The sequence below is a fragment of the Procambarus clarkii genome, chromosome 39, assembly GCF_040958095.1.
Source record: "Procambarus clarkii isolate CNS0578487 chromosome 39, FALCON_Pclarkii_2.0, whole genome shotgun sequence".
NCBI classification, from domain to species: Eukaryota; Metazoa; Arthropoda; class Malacostraca; order Decapoda; family Cambaridae; genus Procambarus; species Procambarus clarkii.
Genome location: NC_091188.1, coordinates 1,090,552 through 1,104,952, shown reverse-complemented (window position 1 = coordinate 1,104,952; position 14,401 = coordinate 1,090,552). Strand labels below are relative to the sequence as shown.

Sequence of the window (14,401 nt, the reverse complement as noted above, 5' to 3'; positions counted from 1 at the left end):
ACTAAGAGTTGCATGCTTTTTGACAGCTATTTTCTTCCTAACTGATTTTTCGTGATATGATATTGGTAACATGTTGCTATATATTGTTTGGAGTAAAAATATAACAGTATATAAGTAGTAGATATGATAGCTATGAAGTGTGAAAATGGTGTTAATGGGTCAGAGATAGTATTCAGGTTTATTAGTACATTACAGTAGTTGTCAGGGTTCAATTGTATAATTAGGGTTTTGAGTTTAGATAGAAAGTTTCTTTCTGTGCTGTGCTGATCCTAGCTCAGCCTAGCTAGAGTGCAGACAGGAGAAATACATAATAATTTACACTTGGGGGAAAATACTAGGACTGGTTCCTAACCTCCACTCAGAAATAACACCTTGCAATGACCAGAAGGCATGGCAAGTTGTTCAAAATAGCCCCATTGAAAAGCAGAGGTGCAGTAGGCACTCTGAGAGAGAACTTGATCAACATCAAAGGCCCGAAAATTTTCAACACTCCCCATACAGGGCATAACTGGGTGACCTCCGGCAGTGCTCAAAAGCGAATTTAACAAACACCTTTAAATAATACCTGATCAACCAAGCAGCTGCATCAAACAGCCTGGTTGATTAGACCATCAACCAGGAGACCTATCCGTGACAGGCTGCGGAGACATTGGTCCTCGGAATCATCAACAGGTAAACAGGTGTGGAAGAACTGCAAAATGCTTATCTTCACTCTTGTTCAGTTAGAGGATAACAGCAGGAAGCTTCACACACCCATAGGGTGCCTGTTATAGGATGAAGCAAAGTGCTGCCTGGTACTGTAAACTACATACACCAGTAACTCTAGCCAAAACACTGCTGTTATCATCAGAATCTTGGTCACTATATCATGAGCATGAATAATTTTTCACATGTTCGTTTTCTAAAGGAACATGAGGTCCTTTTGCAAGATGTGTAAAAACCATCTGTGTGCTGTGGCTGTTTGCCTCATGCTGTGTCACCAGCATCAGGATCACTGATATCTAAACCTTGTACATAGTCTTTATCACTATCAGGATCCACTGTATCACTATCCTTGTTAAATTATTGCAGTTATTTATGTCATCATTAAGTGATACTGTGGGCAGGAGCTGCATAGTGGCGGTGTGAACTGGTGCTGCATGCACTACTCATGTTTGCTGTTTTAGAACTGGGGCTCTAACACCAAGGAGGAGTGCCATTATTTTTTTCAAGATGGTGCCTGTTTACTGGAGGCCTGAGGAAATGAATGTGTGCCTCAGTGGGAGTTTTAAATCTAGACCTAAAAGCAACCCTGGTTGACATGTGCACCACCGATGAAGCAACCCTGGTTGATATGCACAGTTGAAGGGTTAACACTCTCTCTCATCATGTACTGTACATTGTTATTTTGAAGAATACTGATCAGTATTTCAAAACATTGTATTGTGTTATATACGCCTGGTATATGGGACCAGATACTTTTCTCCATCGACTGTGAATAAAGAAATTCTAGTTTGTTAATCAATTTCTTTACAGGATATCAATATAGCCTATGCATCAGGAGTAACTGTGCTTTCATTCATACATATGGGGGAACCAGGCTATACCTTGATTATCCCTGCAGAATACACTCTTCACGTTTACAACCAACTAATGAAGGTGAGGCTAAAATGTTCAATCTTGACATTTTTCATACAGAAAGTGTTTAATCAATCAGTCAGTCTTTAGTTCCAAAAGTATATACAGCATATTTTATAATATTAACAGGTTCAACTATACATTTAAAGTTTGAAGTCTTAAATAAGGCTCCTAATTAGGCTCGGCTTTTTTGGCCAAGTGATTAGAGATTAGGAGAGAGCTTGTCTGATAACAATAAATTGTGATGTAATTTATAAATTTATTGTTATGTTTTAAAGTTTGAGTCAAAGTACTTTCAAAATTTAAACCAGCCATGGAATTTATTCCAAAATGGACCCAAGGAATTCTGTACACTCCAAAATATTTCTCTGAGACAAGATCTTCTGCGAGTTTACATTAACCCTTTAAAAATTGTATGTATGGGTTAGAATTTAGAACTCTTTGCTTTCAAAATTAAAACTAGCCAAATGTTCTCTTTCAAACCAGGCCAATCCACTTTTTCCACATCCAAAACTTAAATTATTTATAATCAAGTTCCAAATATCTTTTGAATATATTGAAATTAACAGTTTAGGACAAGGTTTCATGACCATTTCCAGAATAACATTTGTTCCACTTCCAAAGACTTAAACTCTGACTGCTGAATAACAACAAACACAATGAAATTATTTGACCTTTTGATCAGGAGTTTTCTAAAAGATTCAAAATTTTGAGGGGGGGGGGGGGGATTCTGAGGCCAAATTTGATCTGTTGTTTAGAAGGATCTATTATAGAGCTCCAGATTTGAGACATGCCAGTGCATAGTAGTTTACTTAGATTGTAATACTGTAATCATTTTAACCAGCTAACAAATTTGTTCATACTTTTACAAAAGCCAATAAGTTGTTATTGTCCTTAGGCTGCTGCTAACAATATATATATATTCAGGTTTTCTTGTTTAACATAAACCTTCCTAATTCTTAAAATTTAGTAATAAAGTAAAGAATTTCTATATTATAATTTCAGATTGGGCATGATTATGGTATTCGCAATGTGGGTATGATGACAATGCGTGCATTACGTGTCGAGAAGTTTATTCCTTTCTGGGCAGAAGAGTTGGACTCGACGACAACGCCATACGAAGTGGGTCGTGGCTACAAAGTGAAACTCAATGTAGGTAGTGATATATTCCCTGATAGTGGTTACTGGTACGTGTATGCTGGTTACCAGTAACATTCCCTGGTGTTGGTTACTGGTACGTGTATGCTGGTTACCAGTAACATTCCCTGGTGTTTGGTGTTGGTTACTGGTACGTGTATGCTGGTTACCAGTAACATTCCCTGGTGTTTGGTGTTGGTTACTGGTACGTGTATGCTGGTTACCAGTAACATTCCCTGGTGTTGGTTATATCTCTAAAGACAGTGGCTTTGGTAATTGCAAATACTACATACTTGTGTGTACAGTATTTTACTCCAAGCAGAAATGGTCATTGTGTGATAAGAAATCATAACAAGGGTCAAATGATTTGAACTAAATTCTTCCAAGAACATTATTTAAATTTTAATATAAATTTCAGAAAGAATACTTCGTTGGGAAATTTGCATTGATGAGGCAGTTGAGTCAAGGTTTGAAGAAGAGACTAGTTCACCTGACCCTGGATGATAGTTTTGACCCCGATGAAGACATCTGGCCGTGGGGAGGTGAACCCATATACCGCAATAATCTTTATGTCGGCAATACCACATCAACAGCGTAAGTTTTACAATAACAAATGTGTTTAATTCATGATGATTTTTGTTCATTTAAATCATAATATAAACTTTGCACTTGAATACTAGAAAAAGCATGATGTTTATCCTTTTATATATGCTGTACTGTGTATAATTTTACAAAAATTATTTTCAATACAATAAAAATTTATTTGGCAAATACGACTTTCATAGGCAAGCACATCAGCATTAATGTCAATGGGGGAGTGAGCTCTAGATCTTTGTCCCACATCTTTATGCATTCTCCTAACCATTTATGCCTGGCATGCTAATTATCCCTCTGTAATATTAACATTTTCATTGTATTTATTTTTAAAGTTGAGAATGGAATTGGTTTCAACAACCTCTTCAATGCATTCCACTTTCCTACCATCCATACAGAGAGAGATAACACTTTGGTAACTTCGTTCTAAGGTTCTGGTATCTTAAAACTATAAAAATTCTTTCTTTCATTCATTACTTGATCTCAACTATTTCAGTTTAATACTTTTCTGTAAATGTAAACACAAGCAACTATTGTTCCCTCCTCTTTATCTCCAATTTGTCATAATACTTTTCTCTTTTATGGAAATCCTTTTCTAGTCTGTTCTAGGCTGTTTAACAATTATCTGAAATTTAGCAACAAGCCTTAATATTTTGTATTTTTTCAGATTTGGATTTACATTAAATAAGATGGTGTGCCTTGGCTTTGTGAGGCACCATGATCAGCAAAACGTTACTCCTGAATACATCCTTCAAGATGCGAATTTTGAGATTGATATAGCAGGACGGAAAGTGGCTGCACATGCTTCACTTCAGCCTCCTAAAATGCCTGTCGTCAAAATGGATGGTTTTGCTTCTTATAGACCAAAATCTCGTGGAATTGTCACACACAAATAAACTTGTTTTTAGCAGTTTCCTAAGGTGTGTATAAGTAAGAGGGATGGATACAGTTCCTTGATGGTACTTTGAGTATATTTCTTGATTTATATTGTAGTTGAGTGCATTTTTATGAGATTTTTTGTTCAGCAGTGTTTATATTAAGCTTAACAAATCAGAAAATAAATTGTTGAATGTACATTTCATAAATTTGTATAATGATTTTCTCAGAGGAATACTGTATATCAGAATGCAGAGTCACCTCCAAAATTTGGACCTTCAAACAATGGATTTCTCTAAATAATGGACTAAATCTGCCCACCAGATCTCCAATTTTTTTGTTATTTATCTGAACAAAATTCAGGATTCCAAAGGCAGTCATGGTGAGAGCTGAATCATTACTGTAGGTAAAGTAATTTCTTGTAGAACATATTTTTCCCAGTTTTTGATATTTTTTGTTTATTTTACAGTTCAGTGATGGTTAGTGGAGGTGTCAGAAATGTTATTCTCAAAGTGGTTCAAGTCCATATCTGTTAAATTATTAACGGGAATAGGTTACTAAGATATTTCATAGGGGGATATTGATAATGATAAAAAGTTTTGGGCATGGGAAAAGGTAGATTTACCTTGTTTGAAAAAAAAGGGCAATGTCTAGTTTTCATTTTGAAAGTGAAGGAATTTGAATTTTGACCCAGCTCTCCTTAAATACTATTTTTATAGCATTCATTAAAAGTGTCATTAACAAATCTTTTCTTAAATTTTTTTCTGGCTGTTGGGAAGTCAGTGGCCCATTTGAGAAGTTGCTTGGCTGATTTTCACACTGGAAGTGACTAGTTTTAATAAGCTTCATTCAGAGGCGGAATACATTTGACTGTATAGGTGTCAGAAATTTTATTCTGAAAATGGTTATGGGACCATTTCTTGTTAATTTTATAATGGGATAGGTTCCTATGATAGGTATTTAGATAATTGAACTGCTTAAGCTAAAAAAAAACCTTTTGGGTGTTGAGAAAGTCTATGGGTTTTGGTTCCTTACTATTTTAGGCCATGATCCTAGCTTTGAAAATCTGCTTTAAGAGCTGGATCCTGGGAAGTATTGGGAAATACATCTCGTGAAGATCTCCATCATATGGTAGGTTTAAATTATATTTTGCTCTGAAATTTGCCCTAGAGCACGAGAAAAATTAGGATGTAAATGATAGTTTCATAAATTGCTTGGATCACATTTTTTAATGATTTTTGTAGATGAGTGCAGTATTGGAAGAAATATTTGGGGCCATTGGAAAGCTATTAAGCATTATTAACATTGAATTCTTTGATTCAATTTGATTTTGAATTGCATGGAAAATTGTGATAGCCAAGAAAGTATGGATTTCACACACATCTGGATTGGGGCTTGAACAGTATGATCCTGATTTTGGAGATGCCGCTGTAATCAACTTGATCTAAACTTTTGTAGTAAACCAAGGTATTTTAAGTTGTTAGCTTAAAAAATACGTCCAACTAGGAAATCTTCTGTGTTGCCTAGTTGTATTTTCAGGGGCCTGACCTTCAACTTCTCAGTTCCATATCTTGGCTGGTGTAATGACCCCTTAACCCTATGGATTTTGCCATCCCTTTATTTTATGAATAAATTTAGCTTTTACAAGTTTTCCACTTAGTGCATGTCACTCACAACCTTAGCACTGAGGATTTTTTTATCTTTCTACATAGCCATGATGTGTTACTTCCTCATGGGAGATCTCAATCAGGGGATTGGCCACAACACAAGTTTCTCCAAGAGACTTTATAACCACACAAACTTTTCACTTATTTGATTGTTCAATATTGATTTCATTCCTTTCTTTTCCCTCTGTTGTCTCCCCATCACACAGTATGGTCTTCACTTTGTCAGCACACAAAGGTATTTTTAAATATTGATACTACATGTGTCTTCAGACCCTTCTGTAATGATAGAAAATTTTGCTGCCCGATGGCAGATCATATAAAATTTTGAAGGAGGTACAGGATCTTGCTTCTTAACTCTTAATAAATAAACACTGTGATGGTTTCCTAAGCTCCAAAGTCAATTTTTTAAGTTTGAATTTTCATACGGAGTTAGTCTCCACTTCGTCTCTTCGTGTAAGCTACTCACAAGCTTCACAAGCAAGACATTTCTTCTTGTACTGTATCTTTGGCTTGTTCACGTGCCCAGTTTCCATTTGTAAATGTTTCTAAGGAGAAAGTCTTGGTATGTTTGAATAATTAGAAATCTGTGAGAACTAAAATGCTAAATCTATAGTTATTTCTGATTATTACATTGATACCTTGCTTTACTGTATATGCATACATGACACTAAAATTTATGTATATAAAATTATTTGTAAATATTGTACTGTATTTTTAAATATAATTTATGAAAGTAAACATAAAAATAAGAAAAAGTTATTTGGACTTTTATTTTGTACAGCGTATTTATAACTCTTATTAGGTATTTTCTAATGGAACTCTTTATAGTTTCACAATTATATATATATAGGTATATGTTTTTGGCTTAAAAAATTTGTAGCACCCTTGCAGTATTTAGAGAACACCACATATTGATATGAAACTTCAACAACTAAAATCTGGTGGTGCAATAAAGATCCCTTAACACAGTGGCTAGTGCATTTGGTTCCCAACCAGTAGGTCTCGTATTGAATTCCTGCGCACGACTGAAGACGTTTGGGCAAGTTTCATTTACTTGATACCGCTATTCGCCTAGTCATGTATACCTATATAGTAAAATGTTACCTGGTAGTTAGGCAACTGTCCTGGTATGTACTTTTGGGGTAAGGTCAGTTAATGCCCTAGAGGGATCTCAATAAGTCTAACAGGCTTCCCATCCCCAACAATGAGAAATCATTTAAATTTTTATTGGGCAATGTGTAGCCTCTGGTGGTAAACTTCAGAACCATTTTAAGAATTATTGGTGGCAGTGAGAGATGAACTTGAGTTGTATCTCAATGAGAAGCATCACTGCTGTAACATTACACGTGCTCTGGTGTCAAATTGATCCAAGCCGTCTTGGTTGTAAATGATTTCCTTGGGAAATTTTTATAACACAGGTATGTATATTTTTGTATAGCAAGAACAGATTAAGATATTCAACTTGTATTTGAAATGTGTATGTCTAGGAACCTTGACATAATGTACTACATGTGTATTTTTATGATTACAGTGATTGGAAGCAGTTTCATTGGGTAATTAGCTTAGAATTCTCTTCAAAGAATGTTTTTTTTTTTACTATACAGTATTATATAGTTAGATGTTAATCGTTCAACCTTCTGCCAAGAGTGTACCTGCAGTTATTAAAATGGGAAGCAATTCTTGCCATAATCTCATGAGGCTCCCAGGGCTATGTTAATAACAGAGGCAAGAGAGACAACACCCAACATGTGTAACAAATACACCCTACATAAAATGTGTGCACACATTAATCCAGAGATAACGACATTGGTGAGAGATGTAGCATGGTTATTTGTCCCATAGTGATCTAGTAGAATAGGGTCTCACCAATTGCTCCAGGGTCTCAATAGTGGCTTATCACCGATGGAACAGTGAGTGTTCTACTACTGCTTGACAGTTAATTAGAAAATAGTGTTCAAGCCACACTTGGATGGTTTAACAATGGATCCTTAGGAGTAATAGTTTTTCAAAGAACTTTAACTCTCGTACACGTTGAGCAGGTGTAGCTTATGGATTGAAATAACAAAATGTGTGATTCTTTACACACCTAATCTTCGATATTGTACTGAAGTTAACTTAATGGGTGAAGTGAGGACAATGTTCTAAATTACAAATTTGATCAAGAAGAGAGATTTATGGGTAAAACTTGATGGATCAAATCGAAAGTATGATCTGAGGGAACGGTGTCATGCTCTCTAACTTGAGGAATTACTATAAAGTTTATGAAAGGAGACATGCTTAAACGACTATCCTCCTCCATATCTTTTTACATTTTTGTTTTATCCCAGCATTAGTTTGTATATATATATGACTTGTTAATTTAACTATGGGATTGATGATTGTGGTGCTGATAGACAAGTGGGTTGGTAAGGTAAAGGTAGAAGATAGTCTTATTATTGTTTAAGAGATGTCAGCTATGCTATTTGGCTTAGTCTTGAGGCCAGATACTGGAACCAGGTAAGTTGTTCAGTGTACTGTATGTGCATTATTTGTTTGGATGTGTAATTTGCCAAGTGTAATTACAGGATGAGAACTGCAATCAGGGTTCCCCTTCTTCCCTATCATATCAGCAAGAGATAACCTAAAATGAAGAGAGAAAAAAATGAAGTGGAGTAAATTCAACACTATCTGGTTAGACCTGGCTGTAAGGTAATATGTAATGCTTGCCATTTCTGGGAACTGAAAGGCTATATATATACATTAATGAGATAAAAGAATTTAGCAATGTTTTAACATTATAGAATTGAGAGAAATTATATATTGGGATATAATTTTAGCATGATTCTTCAGTGATACATTCCTTAGTGCATCTATTACATGATAATTAAATGGTATTTAAATGTAGTTCAGTATTAAAATTACATTTTAATTGCATTAAGATGTCAAATGAAGCATTCATACATAACTCATCATGTTAATCTTTCTCTTCAACTCAATAATTTTAACAATTTACTATTATTTATTTAATATATAAAATATGTAAGGTACAATAGATGTTCAATTAAAAACACAAGTTTTAAGAGGTGTATAATACAAGGATACACTACCATAGGCATACAAAATAATTTTCTTCTAGTTTCTTTCCCAATACAGCATATATAGTAGATTAATGTAGCCAAATAATGGGGTACAACAAACATATTCACATCACATGCACATGGCCCATTAAAATTAAATAAGCTGAATGACATGAGAAATTATACATACACATCACACACAGTAAATTTTGAAAGTAACTTTCATTCGATCTCAACTGGCCATTAAAAACCTTTGAAACCCCTTGGTTTCAAAAAGTTGAATCTTCTAGACATCCATGAAACATGATGGAAAGTAGGCCAACACTTCCCAGGAAACCCTGTCCATGTTGCAGCAGGAAAGCTTTCCGCTCTACAGTCATTATATTGAAAGAAAAGAAAAACTTCCTTGTGGTACTAAATGTCAGCACATGAATTTAAAAAATAAATAAGGGAATTCATATGCCTTAGTCTGAAAACATTGGACAGTTTACAGTTGTTTCTATATATTGTAACAACCAGACATTGTGAACATTTAACATCTGCCTTTGGTATATAATTTGACATTTGCACTGAATATTGACATAAGTCCTACAAACAGTTATGCTTAACAATATCATATGCACCACGGAAGCATGTTCAAGCAGAGGGTCGGTAGCCATTCACAAGCAAGAATAAATTCCACTTTCATTAGCTTTATTATAAAATCAAGTAATGTACATTATGCAGGGACAGGTAATGTCTTGATAATATTGTCTGAATTAAATTTGTTGGCTGTAGACCTATATTATTGGGCAAAATAAGATGACCAACTAGTACATTTGTTTTATATTACTGACTGATAGGCAGGGGATATTAGTAGAGTAATTAACTAAATTATAATAATTTTGTTTAATTATTCTCCTTATGCAAAAGAAGCATAAAGTTATTGTGAACATTTGAGTTATGTCAACATTGCTATAGTTTTAATCAATTTTTGTGGCACTAACCTATTTGGAAATGGTCTTCTTTGGCAGTCATATGTTTTATGTATACTAGCATAAGAATTTGAATTTAAGTTTTGCAAAAGCAACATCGATACATGAGAAAATGATTCATTCTAACTCTTGCTGCATATGGTGTATGGAGTGTGTGTGATTCTCTGCTTAAATAAGAGTAGGAGACTAGAGGACATCTAAATGGGTGACGTGATCATCATTGTTGAGCCCCAGATAGTAGTACACTGTTGAGCTCATTTTCTCTATTTAATGGACAGGAACTCAAACCTTATTGATATCTCAGACATATTCGTTGATCTCGCCACTATACCTTAAAGGTCAGGAATGTTAGATTCTGCAGAAGAACAATTGGCCTCTGCATGATGGCTAATCCAAATGCATAAATTATTAGTGATGGATTATTACAAGTACAAAACATGAGGACAGAACACCATGCACAACTGAGGCTGTAGCCCTTCTCATCTTCTCTGGAACATCGTCACAAACGAGTATCTCCAACTCTGTAACATGTCTTTTTGCTAATTGTTACATATTATTTCTGTGGGTTTTACTCTGCAGTAACTATAAGATCTGTGCTTTTCTTCAATTTAGGCCGATGTAAAGATTTTCTCAGTTATATAAATAAAAATATCCAACAAATTATCATTAATATCCAGTCTCTGAATCTGTAATGTATGGCCATTGGCAACAACCTGTTATTTTTAAGCCATAACAGGTTTCTTTTTTAATATGAAAATATCCTTTGAGCATACTATAGTCAACATTCTTTTAGTTTCTGAACTAACTTAAAATTGAATGTAATTTGTGTTCTCATGTTTCTAAAGTTGAAATGATCAATACTTGCAGAGTATGAAAGATGGGCTTGACAAAACTTTATGCTACCTGGTATATAATGGTGACTGGGTGATCTGCTGGCAAGAAGACTGGATTTTATAAATCTTGAAAGTGCAGGCCATACTCGAACATTGGTAAATATTCTTGTTAAATACTCTTATGGTTCAGTAGCTAAATTTGTAGTTCTATTAGCCTCCAGTTGCGAATGGTCACTGTTTTCTTAAAAAATCAATTGTTTCATGCATTCAATAATTTTATGCATAATATTGTCCTGTTATTGGAAGAACACAACCAATGGCACATCTGATCAGAATCTATGTGAACCCATGTCTCTCCTCTTGCCACCAAAACGTGACTTAAGCCACCATTTCCTAGGAAAACATTATCACACTAAGCTCTTCAGTTGATATTTCATATTATGCTGAGAACATTATCCATCGAGGAAGGTGATGCTACACCAGCGATTATTTTGAGGAGTTAAATATAAACAATCTGGGAAATATGCAGATAACACTAATAACTTGTTTAGAAATTTATATCATAATTCTAAATGCCATTGCCATTGAAAGATAATGTTGTTATTAAATAAAGGTTTCCCAGTCAAAATTGGGAGACCTCTAGTAGATGCTTACTACAATCTATGTTATCTGTACAGTCACTGAACATACATTTTACTATATGTATGTTTTAGTTAAAGCTAACACCACAGTAAAAGATTCAAATATCTTTAAATTCCAATACAGTACTTCAATCATTTAATTTATGAATAAGAAAGATAATCTACTTAAGTACTGTCATAATATGCGATCAATATTTTGTCTATCCTACACTGAAAATTGAACCCTATCATTCCAGTGCAAAAGATTGTTACATTTAAAAAAATAGAAATAATAAAATTCATGTCAAAATATCTTGAAAGAGTATCTAATGGAAATTCTCGTTCTTTTTTCCAAGGCAAATAGTACAACGGACCATATAGTGAAATATATATACAACATGCAAGTCATCTCTCCCACCCTTGACATGTATAAAATCATTGTTCTATTCACTGTGCACTTACTACCTGCTCAACCATGAGCACATATTTGGATGGTATTCCAGCCTTAATATGTAGTTCCTCAATATCTTCCTCAAAACCTCTTAACACATTTTTTTAATTAACTGGTCAAATGCTGAATGGATCAGATTGTAGCAAATGCACTGCGAGTGAACCAATCTCACCGAATTAAGTAGAATTTCTACACACATCCCTATATTTCTTTCTCAACACTGCACAAGCCTTATGGAACATGCTCACTTTTCACTACAAAAAGTTGAGTTTCCTGCTTGTGATATATAAATGGATAAGAACAAAATATAAGGTGAATGTACAAACTTAAAAAAATAGTTAAATGAAAAGTATTAGATGAAAGACAAAATAAATACTTAACTTACCCATGACCAAAGAACATAAGGAATATGTTCATGGCTTATAACAAACCAATCAACAATGTTACTGTGAAAAAAAAAAAAAACATGGCTTTACAATGGTCTTATTAATTAAATGTAGCATATGAGATATTTGTTATTTGTTGAAATCTTTATTGCAATGGTACTGTATTTAAAAATACAGTAAATGCATTCAAAATGTGTAATTTAATCATTACATGCTTGATAATATATGACGTTGCAGCCATAACTGTGCTAGCACACTCTTAATGCAACAAGGTTTAATCAAAATTTTGTTGAAGCTCCGCATATTTGCAAATAACTGCTACAATAATACAAAAAACTCTAGGAATTTGTACACATGCTTTTTATTAATAAGACCAGATATATTTTGATATAGCACTCACTTCATTTTGAAGGCCAAAATATAAAATTTTTATTCTAAAATTAATTGTTCCAGAGGATCAGTCACGTAAAGTAGGCTACTGTTAACACAGAGTTTATATATAGAGGAGATATTGGAATGGTGTATTATTTTATTAGTCATTCATTTTACAAATTAATGGCATATCAGCAATGAATATTCAACAGCAAAACAGGTTATCTGAACATTCATTTTAAGGTGACATGTTAACACTGCATAATATTTTATGGACATAATTTCCTATAGTAGTAATCCATTATTTTGTGAGAAAATTATTATGAAAATGAATATATCATGGTGAGAAATTACATTAGTGAGAATCAGGAACCATTTTTTAAATCCTAAAAATAATGTTTAAGGGTTATTGCTGTAAGTAATTATCACAAGAAGCACAAAGCCACTATATTCCTGACAGCATAATGAAACCTAGAAGGCTAATGATAGATCTGTATGTGGATTAGATGAATGAATATGAGTATAGTTATGGCATTTGTAAGTTTGCAATTAATCAGAATTTTTTTTAATTCTGAAAAAATATGATCTTGTAAGGAAAGCTTATATCTTAAACTAATTGTTCTCTTTGGGTGAATATCCCCAACTTATGCACGTCTTACCCATTTTAAGCACCACTTGAAACATCTGCTGAAATAACTGAAAAATAACTTAAAAGAATAATTTTTTTGCTGACTAAACAAAACACTCAAATTTATTTTAGCAGCTGTTTCAAGTGATGCTTTCCGATTTATGAAAATTATTCACCAATTCATTTCCAGTGTGGGTTAACTTGGGCTAACCAAGAGCACATGTGGGCAGTCCATCACTCACACAGCACCAACCTTTAACAATGATCATTTAATGTTTCTCCTTTGTCTTGCTTTTGTTTTCCTTTCCTTTCCATTAACTCCTCAAATCTCGTGTGTATACAGTACTAAAGAAAACAACTGATGGTAATTTAACAGTTTTCTTAATTTTAGTTTCAGAAATGCTCACATATCAGAGAGCAAATTTCAAATACCAATCTAATTTTTTTCAAATATATGCAGTATTACTGTGAATCCTTAAGAGTTAAATGCATGGGGGGTGGACACATTACATGCAAAATAATTGCTGCATAGACAGATCTCACAGCAAGTGAATAAACTGATATACAGTACAGTATTATAACAAAAATTATGTAATAAGGAATCACAAACTTGACCGAGACAAAGTATAACTTGGCATAATACAAATGGTGCAAAATAATTTTTAAATTAAAAAGTGGTCCCTAATTTTCACATGTAATTAGGAGCATCATGCAACCATAATATACCAGAACGTAATGGGGCTAGCATTGTGGGGGGAGTAGGATGTATTTTTATTCACTTGACAGCTATGTAGACAAAGACTAGGGTTCAAAGTAATAGATGAAATTCTCTGATACTGGAGGCTTGCAGGAAGCAGAGATATTTGGTGTATTATTCGTGGATTTTCCAGCTAGTGGAGAGTAAGTTGCTGGGGCTTCTACAGGAGAATCCCACTTGCCCATCTAGCTGTTGGAGGCTGAAAAATGCAATTTAATTATTCATATTTTTTCACAACCAAGGGGTGAAGGGGAATACATAATTTCTGAAAAAGGGTGACCTAATCCTAATTTGTGAGAGGAGTAGGAAATGGCAGGCCTAGAAATATTGGAAAAAGAAGGAAGGGAAACAGCCATACTATGAGGTTAGGCAGTGCTATTTCCTCTGCTGAAAATAGTGTCCTAGTGCTACAATTTATAGTAAACATTTAATT

The 14,401-nt window shown here is 34.0% G+C and overlaps 2 protein-coding genes across 11 annotated transcripts in view; one reads left to right on the top strand and one right to left on the bottom strand.

The window, feature by feature from the left end:
• The window catches only part of LOC123760360 (pyruvate dehydrogenase phosphatase regulatory subunit, mitochondrial), a 28,474-nt gene extending 17,893 nt beyond the window's left edge, over positions 1–10,581 (top strand). For 3 of the 6 annotated variants that reach the window (XM_045745997.2, XM_045745990.2, XM_045745991.2), the window contains 4 exons: positions 1,516–1,638; positions 2,623–2,769; positions 3,173–3,348; positions 4,016–6,650. In XM_045745997.2, the coding sequence (XP_045601953.2) occupies positions 1,516–1,638; positions 2,623–2,769; positions 3,173–3,348; positions 4,016–4,244 (675 nt within the window). In that variant the 3' untranslated portion in view covers positions 4,245–6,650. Of the gene's footprint in view, positions 1–1,515; positions 1,639–2,622; positions 2,770–3,172; positions 3,349–4,015; positions 6,651–8,455 lie in introns of those variants that run through there. The other 3 variants (XR_011230896.1, XM_045745996.2, XM_045745993.2) reach the window with 3 other exon arrangements.
• The window catches only part of LOC123760359 (kinesin heavy chain), a 154,564-nt gene continuing 149,107 nt past the window's right edge, over positions 8,945–14,401 (bottom strand). For all 5 annotated transcript variants that reach the window (XM_045745985.2, XM_045745986.2, XM_045745987.2 and 2 more), the window contains one exon: positions 8,945–14,167. In XM_045745985.2, the coding sequence (XP_045601941.1) occupies positions 14,154–14,167 (14 nt within the window). In that variant the 3' untranslated portion in view covers positions 8,945–14,153. The remainder of the gene's footprint in view (positions 14,168–14,401) is intronic.